Source organism: Diadema setosum, chromosome 12, assembly GCF_964275005.1.
Source record: "Diadema setosum chromosome 12, eeDiaSeto1, whole genome shotgun sequence".
NCBI lineage: Eukaryota > Metazoa > Echinodermata > Echinoidea > Diadematoida > Diadematidae > Diadema > Diadema setosum.
The window spans coordinates 29056372-29076747 of NC_092696.1; the positions used below are offsets into that span (position 1 = coordinate 29056372).

General features: G+C 35.0%; 1 protein-coding gene across 1 annotated transcript; it reads right to left on the reverse strand.

The window, feature by feature from the left end:
* Positions 1–2670: 2670 nt before the first annotated feature.
* On the reverse strand, positions 2671–18129 carry LOC140236183 (retinol dehydrogenase 8-like). The gene is made up of 6 exons (XM_072316150.1): positions 18068–18129; positions 16932–17206; positions 10968–11147; positions 8355–8448; positions 6978–7103; positions 2671–3011 (listed from the first exon to the last, which is right to left on the reverse strand). The coding sequence occupies exons 2-6, from the start codon at positions 17194–17196 to the stop codon at positions 2750–2752; spliced, it is 927 nt and encodes a 308-aa protein (XP_072172251.1). The 5' UTR covers positions 17197–17206; positions 18068–18129; the 3' UTR covers positions 2671–2749.
* Between the last annotated feature and the right edge of the window lie 2247 nt (positions 18130–20376).

Here is a 20376-nt window from a genome sequence, read left to right on the forward strand (position 1 = left end):
ATATATCTTTATATAAATCGTTCGAAAATACACAAAAATATGCTCTGAATTTATCTAGGTTAGGAAATATTGCATCACTATTGTCTTGGAATATAATATTCTAGGATTTAAGATGGGGTTTATAAAGAATGATTTATTTTAATTTTAGTAAAGCACACAGGTTTATGAGGATAAAAACAAATTATATGATGGGACTTTTCTTCAGGGGTTGATAATACAGACGTCAAACCAAACTCTTTAACCATTTAAACAATTTGATAATATTCCCCTTCCAGTCCGTACCCCGCTGGGAGGGGTCACGCTGATGCACACACACGCACACACACGCACACACACACACACACACACACACACACACTCGCGCGCGCGGACGCACGCACACTCAAATAAAGAAAAAAGAATCCGTTGGAGGTTGAAGATTGGAAATCAATTCATTCCAATTTTGAATTGTATTATTTTTTCAACAGAGCACAAAGTAATGTAATAAGGCAAGTAGATGAGATAATGATGCAAAGTAGTCAATTGTCCAACGTCGTTCTTATAAAACTACGGTAGCTAAAACAATGCAAGGTAAGTTAAAGACATGTTCAAGGAAAATGGAGGGGCCAACTAAAAAACAGTACATGTATGTGCGGGTCACGAACATGGCGAAAGAAATGCAAGTAAATGAATTGGGAATGAATTTGCATAATATGTACAGATATAGCCACAAGAACACATATTGAGGACAGGATAAAGCTGAAAATTGAAAAGCATGAAGAAAACTTTGAAACAATAGGTTATATTACTTCAAGGTCTTTCTAAATGATTGGAACAACGCGGGCATTATGTTCCTTTCTACATTTCCATTGAGCTCATTTACATTTCAAACCATGCACTATACAGCAAGTGGTTAAACTTGTGAGCACACCAGGCAACAATAAAGCAATTCAAATTTAAACTTACAAGATCTACTTGGGTTTAACTTGGGGGAGGGTAATATCGAAACGACGTCCCAGTGAACGTATTGTTGCAAGTCCACACTTTGAGTTGTACAAACTCGAATCAAACAAAGAAAACCAATTTGAAAACATATAAAGTGTAATGTGTACCAAAGAAAAGAAGAAATCATTAGACATATGAAAATACATTCGAGTAATTTTGGTTTAGATATTCATTCCTATCATATAGAATAAAACATGGGTGTACCATGCCATCTAACGTTACTTGTGAAGGTAGTACCAGTCATGTAATGATAGCACTAGTCATGTAATTATAATACTGTCGTGGTGTATTATAATTACACTGCCTGTAACTGGTTTCTCACCTTCAGTTTGTTTGTATTTCTAGTGAAGGAATCAAATGCATTGATATTGTCCAACGATGTAAATTGTGAAGAAATTGTGAAAGGAATAAAATAAAAGTGAAATGTATATGACAGACATCTTTGTCGGTTTTTGTAGATTTATAATGCTTGCCGTTATGACTATGCGCTATGTGTTTTATAAAAATCCAAACCGCAACACACATGGCACATCAGGACTGATATGCTCTAGCTACAATGTATAAAGGTGACAGTGCGATTTCAAGACTTCTGCAAGTAGGCCTCTGGAGTTGACCTTGCCGGCAATACAGCAGACAGAGAATTAATATTTTTTTCAGGGTGGCCTTCTCGATTTATGGACTAGATGCGAAATTCATCCGGTGATCAACCAGACCATTTCCGTTTTGTTTGTCAGTCATTGTATTTTGATACCAGACACTAGAGAGTTTTACGGGAGGGAGGGAAGTACTGGTGGTACAACAACATGTCACACATTCGGACATCAAAACAAATCACCACCACCAATGATATCAAACTTAAAGACACACAAACTTTATTCTTCCCTCGCCTCACACGGTATCATCCCAGTATCGATCCATCTTTTCCCAACGTGTGCCATTTTGTACAAATGCATATTCATGACAAGAGGCATAACTTTTGAAAAGGGCTCGAACCGCAAGACTCGAGATTAAGAGTCAGCTGCTTTATTTATCGTGCTGCGAATCCGCCACGATAAAGCACACAGAAATTGTTTTGCCCACAAAATTCCTAATGTCTATTTTTCTCATATATTTTGGCACAGACAGCACTCATCTACTAAGGAGGAAATGCAAGAACATCAATCATATTGTACATGCATTCCAAGATCAGATCTGAAGAAAAGTCATCTTATGAGAAAAACAGAAATTGTGACTTTTTTGTGTAGAAATGGAATACAGATTTGTTCAACACTATATTATTATGATTATGTCACATAGAGTTGTTATTTTTATGTCCTGCTCTCTATTTTTATAGCTTTCATACAAAGCAACATGATATCAGGATGGGATTTCCCTCTAGGCCTCAATGAAACCGTATTATTACATCAGATTTACAACCGCGACTTCTTCACTTACACTCTTCTGTTTAATAGTCGATAGATTGCGGTATGTAGTCTTTGCAGAGTGTAAGCTTATCTGTGGGACATGCATGTGTATCGAAGAGACATATTTATACTAAAGAACACCTCCAGTATATTATACCTCTTTGATGCCTATGATCAGGGGCGGATCCAGGATTTCCGTAAAGGGGGAAGGGTGGCGGCGTACGCCCCCCCCCCCCCCTATTTTTCCTGAAAAAAAGAAAATGAAGAGTGATAGTGTGCCCGGTGCGCCCCCTCTGGATCCGCCACTGATGATTATGTCAAATCAACTTTATTTCGAAACATCAACACTACGATATCTGCTTCTAATCTGATTCCAGCGCTTCTGCTTTTTCTTGGCGCCTAAGTTCATCGATATCCATCCCGGGCGGCTCCACTAGCTGCCGCTGGTGATGAACCCATTTCATCCCCGTTGGATCGGCGTACCGGTAAGCCACTCTGTCTCTGCAGAACTTGCCAGTCATGGCCCACAGCGGCGGGTCGACCGTCTCGAGACACTCTTGCACGCAGCGCGCCATGTCTTCCGGACTTTGGGCGACGCCATGTTCGAATCGGTACTTTTGGTACCTGCACCGCACGCAATAAAGAGAGGGTCGACAGGAAATCAGTTTCTTTGTTTGTTTACTTGTCTTTCATCACATCATACTTAAAGGGGATTTTCATCCTGATGTTGATATGGTGTAATACAGACATACAAAAGTTAAAGAAAAAAAAATCATCTACCCATTCCTGTCAGCCAATTATTTTGTCTGTCTGTTTGTTTGTTTGTTTGATTACATTTGCGTCACAATATGATTTCCCACATAAATCAAAATTCTTTTCATTAAAATTGCAGAAAAATCAATATACATATTATAATTTACATAATTCGAAGAAAGAAAATAAATGTGTACATTAATTCCTGTAACAAAATACAATGTGTGTGATATTTCAATGAAATACTTCATACTTAATACTTGATATAACATAAATATGATACTGAATCATATATGACAACACAAAACCTTAGGACAGTGTTTTAATACTCGTTCTCTTTTGTCTCCCTATGGGAAGAACAGATTATAAGCAAATAATACATTTTCGATATGAGATTTCGTGATGTGTATAGGCCATATTCCTCCATGCACAAACTTCCAAGTTGTTAAAACTATTTTTATATAACGTTCCATAGTATTGCAAACAGTACAAAAATGTAATCTGTAATTGATCAAAACTCTCACACTTCCTGAATAATGGAAATTAATATCTAATAAAGGGATGGTATAGTATTGGTTCAGGTGAGGAATCAGCTGTTAAAGGAGATATCCAGTCCGAAAATGAGTTAGTCTGATAAAAAATGATAAAATCTTACGAGTTCAACGGTAAAAATTTGACTGAAATCGAATGAAAAATAAGGAAGTTATGAAAATGAGTGAGCTGGCCATGTCATAACCTCACAATTTTTCATTGATCATGTACAAAAAATGACGAAAATTCAATGTTTCTGTCACTGAAGTCTGAAACATGATGTTATTCGTGGCTGAATAACCTCAGAATAGTGATCAATATTATAAATATATCAGGATTTGAACCTCGGGCATAATTGCGTTTGAATGAAAAACGGGAAATTTAACAACTTTATGTACAAACTATAATATGGTAAGTTGTGAGGGTATGACATGCTCACTTTTCCATTTGCTTATTCATATTGACCGTTCAAGAACTGTTTCCTTAAAGATCAGCAAAAATTCAAAATGTCATAACTTCCTTGTTTTTCCACTCGATTTCGATCAAAATTTTACCGTTGAACTAATAATATTTTACTCTTTCTTATCAGACTAACTTATATTTGGACTGGATTTTCCCTTTAACGTTTTGTGAGATATTTAGAAACCACACTAAAAAATGTTAAGAAGCATACAATTCTCATTGGAATTGAAAGTTTATTTGATGAAAATCGGGTTTGAAATGACTGACTTGAGGAAGCCCAAAACAAGGTAAAACAAAGAGACCCCAATAAAAGTCATGGCCTGTCGCATTTTATAGTTATTATTATTTTTATTTCTCAGCCATTTCAAGACCAATTTTCATCACATAAACTGTGAATTCCTCTATGTAAGAATTACATGTCCTTTCAAATTCCATATAGAAAGAGGTTTCTCATTATCTCAGAAACACGCACACACACAAAGTTTGGAAACCTGCAGCCCCATCTATATAAACCAAAACTGTAACCATCAGAAAATATGCGTAGCGCCCCCTTGGTTAAGACTGTGGAGAGACTGACCACTGACTACTTTTATACGACTTTCGGTCGCACGACTGAGCGACTTTCGATTTGAAATAAACAAGCGTGCATGTTTATTCTGACATTAACGTAATTTATTTCGGAACCAAAGTCTGTCCGTCGTGCGGCGGCCTTAAAAGGATCCGTGTGTTTCCAGATAATTCATTGGATGAATATGTCCCTTAAGCAGAGTCAGCACCAAATCTAGGTCACACTGATCGCTGATCGTTCTTATTTCATGCTTTCGGTTTCACACTGTTTATTCAACGAAATTTCGAACGTCTGCATCTAATAGACACTAACAAAGCAATCATGTTATTCCCTAAACTGAAATAAAATAATAGTTATGAAATTAAGTTATACGCTTTTTAACTCAGCTGCAAGTTGTTTCCAAGAAAGAATAATAATATCATTTCCTCTTGACTTAGAGTATGTCCTATCAAATATTACAATGTCACATTTCATTAGTTGGAGGAAGAAATTTCTGTTGATTATTGAAGATGATTTTTTTCTTCTTCTAAACAAAAGGTATACTAAGAAAATTTGGGGGATGGAGGGTGCAGCTGGAAGAAACTACTATTTCTGTTGCCCTATTGCATTACGACCTTAATTATTTTCAACTCACATGTGACTAATAATACGTACTTCTAGAACCACACGTGAACTGTCTGTCCCACATTATACAATGCATTTTGAGAAAATGTGCGGATGATGCTTTCGGACATGCTTGAAGAGTAGTGAATTTAAGACACAGTCAACAATATACTGTAGAGAAAGATATTTTCGCAAATTGCCACTGGCATTCAATGCACATACTGCCGACAAGACCTTTGACGTGCATTTTAATTTCGCAAATCTTGGCTCTAACGAAACCATTTTTGGTGTTATACTACCAATAGCATGATGCATGATATAGTATATCTACAGTAGTGTGTCAACACTACTTCACTCAACAGGAGGAATCTAATGAGCATTGATTTTATTCAAATTCTCCTGGTTCACCTGTCATAATGGACTGCATGATTTGGGAAAAAAAGTGAAGAAAAAAAAAAACCCAACAACAACTCGCACGAATAGGCCATTACGTGCAAAGAGTAATTAACTTAATTGCTTATAAAGATACCTGAAAATGGAATAGCATGCTTCACATGATGTTTTGATTATCTTATGCAAATTTGTCTTTTTCTATCTTCGTGTCATGGGTGGACTTTTTTTTTTTAAGAATGGGGGACAAGCATGAATGGTTTTGATATCCGTTTGGTGTTATAAGTCACAAGTTCTGCATGTGCCCCCTGTTTTGCAATATACACAGGAATTATTATCTTGTAGGTTCTGTATTACGTGAACATAATAGCAGGGCTCGACATAACTTCCTCTGTATGCGGTGGTCAGGTACCCTGCTGTATCCACTAAAATTGATATCGAGCCACCTAACTTTCCAATTATATATGTAATATGTGACGTATATTATATATATATATATATATATATATATATATATATATATATATATATATATACATATATATATATATATATATATATATATATATACCATGTTTCTTTTGCTTTGTTGGTTTTATGTTATGTCTCATCAAGCCCTCGAAAAAGGCTAGTGAAATAGCCGAAAGCTCGGGGAATAAAGGCAAGACTGAACACCACTGCAACGTCTATACTGCAAGTTTTCCTTCCGTCTCACATATACCAATGATGCATTACCCACCACGTACGAGGCCAAGCCCGCTTCACATTCTATATATATATATATATATATATATATATATATATATATATATATATATATATGAAGGGTTTGTTTGCAAAAACCGATAAGTCCATTTTTGAAGATTTTGAAGTACGATCTCTGTCAGAAGGTACAAAATAATACCTTTTAAATGATATATTGGTCACTACAGATAAAGGTATATTTTTGAAGTTATGGTCAAAAGAAGCAAAGATTTTCTTATCATTCTCTTTATTTTTCTTGACCTTTAATCGCAAATATCTCCATTTGGCAAATATGGACTTATCGGTTTTTGCAAACAAACTCTTCATATATATATATATATATATATATATATATATATATATACATATAACTATATTAATTATATGGTGTTCCGATTGGGCATTCAAAATGGGTTGTTCTGTTTCCTTTTATCTTCATATTTCCGCATCACCTCTTTGCTTGAAATACCTGATCGCAAAAGTGTCAAAGTGTTAATAGGGAACAGGCATATGAAAAAAGCACATCACGTCGTACTTACTTTGACAGCAATTTTAGTTGCCGGTTTGTGACGTCATCGGCATGTTCCGTTGAGGGTAGGCGACCTAGATTTTTGATGTTCTCGTTTATCATTGTTGTCACCGGACCAAGTATCAGTGAAGAGATTCTGTAACAATTATGAATATATATATGTGGTGGATAAGATGTACATAATATGTAAATTTTACTATGTTTACAACGTCGTGTTATGATAATAGAATAATATGTGTTGAAGCGATCCAGAGCAAACACTAATAAGATCTGAAAGAAAGATATCATAAAGAGGGGTGAAGGTTCAGGTGCGAATTTCTTCACTTTGTCTCCCTCTACAAATTAGATTTGTTAAGATCGCAACTGCTGATCTGGAAATTAACAAACATGTCGGAAAAAAAGAACCTTAGCAAACATGTCCGACATGTTTGTTAAAGAAATTGATATATATATATATATATATATATATATATATATATATATATGTGTGTGTGTGTGTGTGTGTGTGTATAGATATATATCATATCATATGCAATTGCACGTCAAGTATCACAATAAATATTTTTTTTTTTTCGAAAATCTTCCGGTCAAATGAAAACTGCGAAAATAATAAAAAAAAATAAGCTCCAAAACAAAGAGAAAAATATTCCCTACAGATTGATGAAAAAATGACAACAAATCGGATAAGAAATAAGGCAGAAATGACATTTTTAAATTTACAATTTTTTTCGCAAAAGGTTTCTTGACCAGTCCTTGTGAATATTTAAATGACCGAGTTGATGATGTCATACCCTGACATTCTTTTATGTGTAATATACAGGAATTCAGAAAACAAATGTAATTTTTAGCTATTACAAGGAAAATCATGTTGCCATACTAAGATATATCAGAATTATTTGTTATTTTTTATCATTGTGGGTGGTTTAAGACAACTTTTATATTCATACAGCTGAAATACAAGATTTTTTATCTTTCTGTATATGAAATGAATATTAAAAGAATTTGTGAGAGTATGACATCATCAGCTTGCTAATTTGAATATTCATAAGGACTGGTAATGCAATGCTTTCCGAAAAAATTGTGACATTTCAAAATGTCATTTCTTCCTTATTTCTCATTATAATTTTGTCATTAGTTTAGTGTCGTTCTGTGGAGAATATTTTTACTCTTTCTTTTGAAGTGTATTTATTTTTGGGATGGAGTTACCAACTAGTGGGTTGGGCGTTTGAAAAACAAGTTCTTTTTACATGTTTTAAGTGTATAAGACATTTGATGATAAGCACTGCCCTTATGTGGACAGTCCCCATTGAGTTAATACGTGATAAAGTTAAAAATTACATCAGTGAAACTGATTTTTATGTACAACATGATATTCTGCTATTCACACCTGATATCAAACTCATAAAAACGGCTGGCTAGTGCGTCTGTCAAGCCTTCCATGGCGTGTTTGGAGGCGGTGTAAACCTCATAAAATGGATACCCTGCACACGGACAGAGAGTGAAGGAAAATAAAGTTAAAAAATCAAACAATCACATATAAGTTATTTTTCTATTAGGGAAAAATAGTCTATTAAACACCAGTCCTCCTCAGATGCTCCTGTCATTGCACTGTGTGTCTATTCTCTCCTTCTTTTATGACCACTCTTACCACATTGCATTCTTACCACATGCTTACCGGTACAATCCCTTGCAGTATATTCAGTCCAGGTTGCATCTTATCATTACTCTTACATCATTGGTCATGGAATCTAGTTTGCTTGTGTCCACAATGTCACGTGTTGTAGTTCCCTTTCTCTCTCTCTCTTTTCCTTCCTAATTTCATTTCATGTCACTTGACATTTGGCTCGTTCGATTTTGTTTTATATCTGTTTGTAGATTCATTAATTCATTATTCACTCTCTTATGTATTTTTTTGAGGGTCCCATATGGCACAAGCTTTGCTTTTTATAGTGGGACCCTCCATTTCCATTCTCATTCTTATTTAATACATTTTAATACATTACATATCATAGCTAATCAAAACTAATGATAAGGAATTCTAGAAAGCACTCATAATATCGTTTTTCGTCTTTAGTTGGGGAGTCGGGGAGTAATACTGCATAAATCATCTAGTCTTTTCTATGTATTGATTGTTACTTCTGTTTTGCTCAGGTATAATTTGAAAAGAAATCCATAATAAGAATGAATATCTCTCTTATTTTCCCTAATTTCAATTGGACCTTTCAGGAATGACTAAGGAATTCTTGGTTATATTGAACCGTATGAAATTGTGTTTGGAATGGTATTAACTCAGCTCATTTCAGTTCATCGCATACTTCATTTTTTTTTTTCAGCAAAATAAAATTGATTCTCATTTTGGTTTAATGAGAATACAAAACTAAAACATGGTAAGTTATATAAATAAGGAGTTATTACCTATGTTAATGCAATTTCCAATTGATCTTTTTTCTTCAAAAATAAGCACAATTTTCTTTAGAAAAGGAGAGACCCACAAATGATTAAGTGTTAGCAGAATTTTTAGTACCAAAGTAGACTTATGTTTCACCAAAATTGAGTTTGAACTTAAAAGGCAGATAAGGTGGAAAAAGATATAATGTCACAGACGGTTATGGGGCAGTACAAACACCCCCCCCCCACCACACACAAACAAACAAACAAACAAACAAACACACACATACGATACGTAGAATTTTGAAAGCCATCATGTCCCAGAAAAGCAGCAATTCTTTGGGTTTATGCTTTACAGGTTTTTTTTTTATCATTTTTACAATTGTGTTTTTTAAAGCTAAAACGAAATTCTCTGTCGTATCTTAAACCGATCATTACATCAAATGTGCTTCTGTAATACATTTTTAAAGCCTCAATCTATAAATGGTAGCGTATTAGCACAGATCAAAAATTCATCTTTTCCATAAAACGAGCATTATTACACTTTTCTCTCGTTGGTGAATGTAAGGCTATGTTATTTATTTTCACCAATTCTGAATAAATATGCAGTGGCGTTGATAGAAGTCGATGACGCAAAAAAGAAGAAGAAGAAAAGAAATGACATGGTTAGCGACAAAATTCACCGAGGAACGTATGATATCTATAGGAAATCCGGGCTTAATGGAAGTCATGGCATGCAATGATATTCTACCCCAACAAAATATAAGAAACGACAACAGGCAAGATGCTCAAGAATACCTGCTGGAAAGAACACAGTGTCCCACAGTGTGAGAAACACATCCTGAACACAATGGCCCGTATTCTGCTAAAATCGTATTCTCCGTTCATCAAACTTGCTAAAATCACAGGTACCTCGAATCAAGCATAATTGGGGGATCGGGCTTTTTCATATATGGGCCCAAAACTATGGAATGGCCTACCAAAATCTCTTAGAGAAGCATCTTCCATTGATGGTTTCGAAAAGAATCTCAAGACATACATATTCAATATTGACCATACCTGTATGTATATGTGTACGTATATATTGTTTGTTGGTTTATTGTCTTATCATTTTCTGTGATACTGTTGTAACGTGACACAATATGTATCTGTTCTATGTATAGCCCCTTGAGTATCATTTTTAGGTAGAAATGAGCGCTTTATAAGAGTCTCATTATTATTATTATTATTATCATTATTATTATTATTATTATTAAAAACTTAGACCGAGTTTAAACCCACGTTTGGGTCAAAAATGGGTTTAAACCTTGAATTACAGTAGAATACAGGCTAATATGAACGCAATATGAACACATTGTGAACACAGTGTGAAATCTCTTGACACTGTAAAATTCGAGCGTTTTAACAGTGTGAACACTTTGTGAATCATCAATTCACAGTGTGACACAGAACGTTACCATGTGAACACTCTGTGAGAACCAAACCACACAGTGTGAAATCATCTCTACACTATTAAATTCGAGCGTTTTCACATAATCGACTATGACAGTTACCACACTGTGAACACCCTGTGGGACACTGTGTTCGTTCCAGTAGGGATTGTAGGGCTCACCCAATAGACCCACAAGTGAAGATACGTTGAGAATGCGACCCGCCCTTCGCTTCTTCATATAGGGGATTGTCTCTTTTATCATCCGCAAGCTGCCCATGAAATTGGTGTCAATGATGTCCTGGATCTCCTCGTACTCCATGTACTCAAGAGCGTTGAATCCGGCGATGCCGGCGTTGTTGACTACGCTCGAAAAAAAGCAAAGAAGGAGAGAAAGAATCAAGTTCAGTTACGAGTCTTTGATATTCCCTATCATAATATGTCAATTTCATTCCATTCATTTTTTTTTTTACGTTTTTATATCCCATCGTTACTATTACAAACACTTTATTTGTTGTTGTAAATAGCATTAGTTTCCTCTCATGGGGAAAAATAATCAAGAACGTTCATTCATTATCTTGGCAGCTTTTTATGGAATTCTTTAGTTCTAAACTGTGATCAAAGACTTCATTTCTGGAAATGTATGCCAGGAAAAGCCATGACATACATTTGTATCTTCAGCACTCGGGAAGCGGAGGTGGGAGGTGAAATTCGAAACATTGTGAACACAGTGTGAAATCTCTTGACACTGTAAAATTCGAGCGTTTTAACAGTGTGAACACTTTGTGAATCATCAATTCACAGTGTGACACAGAACGTTACCATGTGAACACTCTGTGAGAACCAAACCACACAGTGTGAAATCATCTCCACACTGTTAAATTCGAGCGTTTTCACATAATCGACTATGACAGTTACCACACTGTGAACACCCTGTGGGACACTGTGTTCGTTCCAGTAGGGATTGTAGGGCTCACCCAATAGACCCACAAGTGAAGATACGTTGAGAATGCGACCCGCCCTTCAGCACTCGGGAAGCGGAGGTGGGAGGTGAAATTCGAAACATAGAGCTAAGCTGGAACTTGTTCAGCGATACTTAGTTGCCATTTTGATAAGCGCTAAGCGCATTTTGAAAAACTGGGATTGTAAGTAAAATTGATATAGCAAACCATGTTCAATTTAGCTTTAATAGTTAAAGATAAAAAGAAGGTAGAAGAGGTTTCACAAAAAACTCAAATAAAACAGTTACATTTACATTTGAAAAGATTGAGTGCAAAACAAGTTAACCCCACTCTTGCCGATTCCAGATGTTTGCAATTAAAGCTACTGAAGATAAAGAAATGATAAGAAAACATAGGATATTTCTTACACAAAAATATTTTTAACATAAAAGCATTTCTTATTATGTAACAAGCTGAAATGATTTAGTTTGCTGTTTGCAATGATGGACTTAAAATGTAAGACCTTTGAATACTGTCTGACAATGGTCTGTTTTCCGATCACACTCTCCGTTTCTTCTAAGGTCTTCCTTTTTTTTTTAATATAGAATAACTGTAATTTGTGTAATGGAATATTAGGAGTGTATTCAATATTAGATTTAAAGGTTAAGTTGCAGTAGGAGTTAGTTGTTTTTTTTTTTTAGAGAGGAATACTTAATGTTTCTTGATATTGTTTTCTTTGTGTTGATAAATTAAAATGTTGGATTTCAGAGATAGAAACACACGTACGTATGCTTATAAAATGTGTATATGATAATAATATTATATGAATTGAATTGTGCTTCTTTATGTGGTAAGTATTGTCAACGGGGTAATATAAATTGGGTTGTACCCTATAGGTTTGATTAGCATATATTTTTGAAATTTGATGATATCATTATGGTAGTTGTAATTACATTGTATGTGCATGAATATAATTACACCTATATATCAAATACATTATGTAGGCCTATATGTGTATATGTTTGTATGTATATTGTATGTAAGTGTGTATGTTTGCATTTGAGTATTATTATTTTTTTTTTTATATGTCATCAATGAAAATCAAATTTCAATGAATGGGCAGACAATAAATACTCATATCATATCATATCATATCAAAAGTGATACAAGTACTCTAGTACTCACATAATGGGAGCGGTGATTGATATCATTACGTCCCAATGCTTCCACTGACCTGTAGGCCTATAAGCATCTCGTTATCTTTCGTTCTGACTCGAAAGCAAACCGAGCACGTATTAAAAAAATTGTGACGTGCAGACTGCAGCTTCTCTTCTCATTTGTGTATTTGATTGCGACCAAAAACAGTACAAGCTGAAAACATTTGAAATGTCATGTCTTTCTCAGTTTAGCTCCGGTATTGACGAATCCGTCTACTGTAATTATACCAATGCATTGGGAATTAAATTATTGGAGAACATCATTGAAACTCATAGTGCGGTTCACCAGCCATGACGTCAGGGACCGTGTGTTCTATGCAAACAGAAATTCATGAGAGATCTGCAACGAGATCCCATCTATCATTCAGGAAAGCCATAACAGGCCGAGATCGGATGTCTCGGCTGAAGTCAAAGTTCAAAAGTGGATGTTAAAGTATTTGGACCTACAATGTAAGATAGCCGCATATGGGTCTCAGCGTTGCCGAATGTCCCGCATTGCCAAGAATGTCATTATAAATGCCATGGGGTGTTAGACTTGAAGGTAAGACAAACCAACCAAATGTGTATACCAACCAAATGTGTATACCTTTTAAAGAGGATTCGACCTTGTATATCTCAGAATGAAGCGCTGATACTGTATAAAACTTTGATACAATGTCATTTGGATTATTGTGATGGAGTTTGGGGAAACACTGGAAAGGGGTACATTGCACAGTTAAACCTATTACAAAAAACGAGCACTTAAGATTGTGCTTATGGTGAATAAAAGATATCCAACTGAACAACTTTTCCACCAACTCAAGATTAATAAAGTCACAGAAAGGATTAATGAAAGAATGATACTTTTTATGCATAAAATTTTATACGGTATGGTTCCTGATTATATAAGTCGCAGGTTTATTTTTCAAAATCCTCATTATGTTACACGGAAGTCAGAATATAGCATCTGTGTTCCTCGAGTTAAAACAAACTATGGGAAATAGAACAAAACAAACAAAACAAACTATGGGAAATTAGGATACAGGGGAGCAGTGGCCTGGAATAATCTAACCACTGATCTCAAAAGTATAAGATTTATATCTATTTTCAAGAAAAAAATAAGAAATTGTTTAGAATGGCATGAAAGATAAGTCATATATATAATTTTTTTGAAGTATTGATTATAACTTTATATTGATATTTCAATGGATTTTTAGGTATAAATGAAATGTTTTTGGATGTCTGGAGGGGTATATACATGATCTGGGAGGGTGGGACCGTGATATCTTTGTTATATCTATGTTCATTCTGTGATTATTGTGTAGATTTGTGTTATGAAAATCATCATGTTAAACCTTACTTTTGTGAATATAGTGCAACAAATGTCGATGTTTTTTACTTAAATCATTTCTTATCAAATTCGTCGGTTGAGAATGATAAGGGCGTTAAGTTGTCACAAAACCCATAGTGTTCGAGACAACTTAACGCCCTTCTCATTCTCAACAGATGTCATGTTAATATGATTTTTGTACACTGATTCACAGCCCCATTGAAAAACAGCATATTTGCTGATTGGGCTTTTTATCCGTGGTGAGATAAAATGAATGAAATGAAATTAAATGAATTTGCAGATGAAACAAAACCCTTGCTTTCATGCTTCAAAATAGTTGTAGATATAATGCTAAAGTTGTTAATACGTTTAATCAAAGTTAAGTCCCGTTAAATATACAGAATGTGAACAATAAAATTGTTTCTTGAATAAACCATCTACAGTAATGGTTTAGTGACAAAAATCGCGATGTCTCCTTTAGAATTTGTTGCCACATTTATATGGTAGGATGTTAAATAATGACATACACATATGAATCAAATGTGACAACTCTAACATTTTTAAATCACTGCTCCCAATGGTAAACATATACCTTCAAAAATGGAGACTCTCATCCATTGTCAGGTTGTTGTTACTGCTGTAAGCAGCTAGTTCAAGAACACGTGCCATTCCACTCTACATAAGTATGTTAGTGTGCTTTGGGTCAAGGTTATATAGATAGTGGACATCAAGGCTTTCTTCAAATCATCATCACTTCATCTGTGAAACTACTGTATGGTGGTACATTGTGTGTCTTGGTTATTCATTTCGTTTCATCTTGACTCGATATCTTTTGCGAGTCAATTTTGAATCGCTGCAGAGCGGTGTCAATTGTACATACTCCCCATATAGTGATTTTGTGCAAAACGTCTGAACACATCTTGTTTTCATTTTGCATGTTTTGTATTCGTCAGGCCTCTGCTATCTCCACTTTCTTGTAATTGCCATATGGCATATCGTAAGAAGTGACTGCATTCCACTGAAGAAATTTCAAGTTTCGACTATGTTGCCATGGCACTAGAAATGTTTACACTATATGACATTAATACGAGCGACTTCTCGTTTCTCCTATCTGTTTTTCTTTCCCTACGATCTTGACAATAAGGCACAAATCTTAAAGGGAGGGTATAGTATTGATCAGATGAGGATTAAGCATTTAACTTTTTACTTAGAGGAGACCTCTTTATGAGAGAGCATACAATTCTAAGAGGAATTCAATGTTGTTGTTTTTTCATGAAAATCGGCTTTGCAATGGCTGAGATATCCAAAAACAAAGTTAAACAAAGCGATCAAAGCGATAAGTCCCACCTTTTATTAGGATCGCTTAATTTGTTTTTATACATCTCAGCCATTCGAAAACCAATTTTCACCAAATAAACTTTGACTGCTTCTTATTTATGTTTCCATATTTCATAAATTATTTTGAATTATCTAAAAAAAAAAGTCATCAAAAAACGTTGGTAAGTTGAAGCCCTAACTCAACTGTCACTGTACCAGCCCTTTAAACAGGAGATGATTACTTCTTTATTTTAATGTATACATGGTAAATACCTCTGTTTTATCTTCACCTTTGGTTGCATTTATACATTGATAGTGTGTAACCTTGAACAGTTATGTTCACCGTTATTTCATTTGTTTTTATACTGACGTTGGTATTTTTTCATTACTTTTTTTTATACCTTTCTTGCATTTTTAAGTTTGGGCATTACATACCCTGATACTTTTGGGCAAGCTATCAAATTGGTACAACAATATCATTTTCATTTATTTTATGTCAGAAATGAGTACACATATCATGCTCAGGAATCTCTGTGAACAGATACCATGATAAAAAATAAATTTCTAAATTGGGAATGTAAAAGATGTTTATTACAACATTTTCCGGTTTACTGAACACAGCTAAGAGACTATGATGCTATTGCTTTATTTGAGAACTATTCAAAGTATAATGAAAAGAGAGACAGAAATTTTTAATATGAACAATTTTCTGAGGAAGAAAGTTTTTACAATTGAATATTGTTGGCCTCGTGAAATATCAAGTGGAAATCAAACAAACATTGACAAATCATGACTGAGAACACTTCGAGAATGAACTACATGTTTTTGATCTGAATGAAGCTAGAATTGACCGCTTTATTTCAGAAAGTGGTACTTTCCATTTACTCATTAATTCAAAGAGAGCAAGTATCGTTTATATTATTCCTTCTTTCATCGATACAAAGATTAAATATCATATCGTGAAGGTGAGTGATGTTACATAATGCACACCTTTTTATTTTCCGGTATGTATACATAATTTATCTTTATTAGTTTGTTAACTATCGTTTATATTTCGTACTTTGGGATGTATATATCCTTATTATAGAATTCCCTATCATATTTGTACTTTCTGTTATATTTTGTTGGAAGAAAAAAATGAGAATGAAATAAATGAAATGAAATGAATTGAATTGAATTGTTGAATTACAGTGTCATAAAACGACCTCATAGAAGCACTGAAATGGCGTGATGAAGTAATATCTTCTACGAATAAGCGTCCTTAACATGACTATCAGACCTTTGCTAAACTGACAGCGAATACTGGCTAGGCCTATATTATTCTGCAACATGCATCATATAGAGGATGCGTTAGCTTATTTACCCAAAGTGTCTATTCGACCATGGTCTTCAATGACCCGCTTCACTGCTCCTTTTACAGAAGCAAGGTTCCTAACATCGAGCTCTTGAAGGAAAAGCGTCTTGTTCAGGCTGTCACCAGCTGCCTCCAACAACTCGTCCTTCTTTTTCAGGTTTCGCATGCTGGCGTAAACAAGGTAGCCTTTCGCAGGGTCCCGGGCAAGTCTGGCGGCAATCGACAGCCCAATGCCGGTAGAACAGCCGGTGACCAGTGTAACTTTCGCCGCCATTTCAACCTGTCTGGATGAATATGATTACTATAATAATGACATGAACAAACAAAAACGGTGTTTTCCCCACAGCTTTAGGGCTCATCGAATTATAGTGACTGATGAGTATTATCTCAACATGCTCCAGCGTCGGAGACTACTCTTTGCATCTTGTAAGTTTGTCAAAAAATATTCCGAGGTATTCTGAGCAATGAGATTCATATTATTATATTCAATAGAGAGAAAGACACATTATGGTCAATATACGATAAGGGCTCACAGTGCATCCTCTATTTACACTGAGATTACTAAACGTCAGGATAAACCCTAAATTGTGTATATAATGGAATGAAGCATCTAACTAAATCCGTATGTGCAATTTATATTACACATGCCAAATACACATTCAAACACACACAAACAGACACATAAAGGCCCGAATTCTCAAAGGTGGTACAAATGAAACCATGGTTCAAACCACGGACAAAAACCATGGTGCGCCAAGTGTCGCACAGAATATTTCGTTACGAAATTGGTCATTTCGTCGACAAAATGACCGTTTCCTTAACGAAATTATAATTTCGTGGACAAAATGCTCATTTAGTCACACAATGTTGACATTTCGTTACAAAATAATCATTTCATGGACGAAATGACCGATTTCGTAAAGAAATATTCCATGCGACACTTGGCGCTCCATGGTTTTTGTCCATGGTTTAAACCATGGTTTCATTTGTACCACCTTCGTGAATTCGGGCCAAAAAGGCATAGGCAGTTACTTTCACACCGCATCCCTCCGATGCCATCGAAGAAAAAGGCGATAAATACATATTAGTATCTAGTATCTCCTTTCCTTTAGTGAGACATGAACCCAATCAAAGAATATATATACCTGAGAAAGATGCGACGTTTTGTTCCTTGTCTGAACAGAGACGAAAGACCAACTTGCCTTGCTAAAAATGATGACCATGAAGTATAACTGCCGTTTAAATATTGTCGCCGTCGCTTCGCGTTCTTTTCCCTCGGCAAACTTGCATGACGACGTGCCGGGTCGCGTCAATGTCGACCCCAGAATCATGGACTGATAAATTAGCTGGGCATGTCTGGAGATAGTGCAAACATTTCAAGGTGTACTTATTGTTATCTGTCGTACCTTTAGCAGAAGATCCTATATATAGCTGTGACATGTATATATAGGTAGATAGATATAGTGGTGACTGGCATTGTGTTTATGATTGCAATTTGTTAATTTATCATTGGAAAACTTCTTGAATGTCTGTAACGAGCACTTAAAGGGACTGCACAGTACTGGTTGAGGTGGGGATTCATGTTTTGAACATTCCTAAGTGAGATAATGAAAGGCCTCTTATGAAATATGAAAGAGCATGTAATTTTAAGAAGAATTCAATGTTTATTGACGAAAATTGGTTTTCAAATGGCTGAGATATCAAAAAAAGTGCTAATAATAAAAGGCGACATGCCACAACTTTATTAGGATCTCTTTGTTTCACCTTGTTTTTGGATATCTCAGCCATTTCAAAACCGATTTTCATCGAATAAACTTTTGATAGGCCTACCCCTTAGAACTACATGCTCTTTGACATCTCATAGAGTGGTTTCTGAATATCTCGCAAAAAGTTAAAAGCTAAATCCTCACCTCGAACTGTACACACCCTTTAATGTTAACATTCCCAGACAGACACGACAGAATAATAATTGTGTTAATCATGAAACATTCCCAAGACTACTCTGGATTTCTAAATCCTTGTCACGTTCAATCAACAGCAAAGACGTTATAACTTTACAGAGAAAAAAAGGGGGAAATCTGAATCGTAATCAACCTGACAAAATATTTGCTTTCTCTTGTAAAGTACGTATTCGTAAATGGAAATGTTTGAGCGATGATTTCCAATCATAGACTACAAATTCATATGCATTTTTTTTTTTAAACTTAAGAGAGTATCTTCTGCGAGTGTAGTTTTTAGATTTCTCAAAGCGTCGTCTTGTTGATTCAGGCTGACTACAGACACTTTTGATGAGATCAAAGCAGGAAAACATATTCAAAATCTTTGAAAAAGTGATTGACAAATTGCCCTACATTGACTTAAATAAGCAGTGAAATTGATAAGCGTTATAGCAGGAGCCATGGTAAAAAAAAAAAAAAGAAAAAAAAATAAAACCATGGGTGTACATACTCCAGCATGACTTCAAATCATGGGCGTACGTACTCGAGCAGGATTCAAATCCTGCTCGAGTGTGTACGCCCATGATTTTTTTTTTCATCATGACTCCTTCTAAAACACTGATTAATTCAGTGCTTATTTACGTCAATGTAGGGCAATTAGTGAATCAGTTGCAATGAAAACATCTCGACGGAAGAATTTCATGAATTTCAATATTCAAAATCTTATTTTGACACCTTTGGCATAAACAGGTGTACGAATTCATTAACGAGCAATGTTCCTATTAAGTAGGTCCATGCCTTAAAGGAATGGTACAGTATTGGTGTAGATGAGAACTGGGCTTTCAACTTTTTGTGAGATACCAAGAAAACACTTATGAAATAATACAGAGAATACCATTTTAAGAGGAATTCAAATTTTATTTGACTGAAATCTTGTTTGGAATGACTGAAATATCCAAAAAACAATGTAAAACAAAGCGATCGTAATAAAAGGTACGTCCCACACTTTCTGTGAATCGCTCTGTGTTGGATATCTCAGCCATTTAAAAAACAATTTTCATCAAATAAATGTTGAATTCCTCATGGAATTACATGTTCTTTCATATTTCATAAGAGGTTTCTCATTTTCTCACCAAAAATGTTTATAGAAACCTGAAATTAGGTCTCAACCAAAACTATACGATCCATTTAATCTACACTTTTAATACGCCTATAGTAGATGAAAGATGAATCGAGGCACAATGTTTAAAGCATGATATCAAAGATACATTATCGAAGGACATAGATGAGGCTATGCATATGATATCAAGAGACATCAGCTAGCAATGAATTACGATTTAAAAACCAGGATTTTGAAATTCCTTGTGAGAAGATAGGCGACATTTCTCATGTTTCTAATCTTTACTTTTCGACATATTTTGCGCAGAACTTTCCCTTGTACTGTTTACTGATAAACATTTTTCTAAGTTCGTAGGTATATATCCATTAGAGCTCTCTTTCTCTCTCTCTCTCTCTCT

Excerpts from the sequence above, each read along its gene's own strand:
- LOC140236183 (XM_072316150.1), bottom strand. The coding sequence starts at position 17,196 with ATGGCGGCGAAAGTTACACTGGTCACCGGCTGTTCTACCGGCATTGGG. Across the intron at positions 7,104-8,354 it reads TTTTATGAGTTTGATATCAG|AATCTCTTCACTGATACTTG; the intron begins GTGTGAATAGCA and ends TAATTGTTACAG. Across the intron at positions 3,012-6,977 it reads CAACTAAAATTGCTGTCAAA|GTACCAAAAGTACCGATTCG; the intron begins GTAAGTACGACG and ends CGTGCGGTGCAG.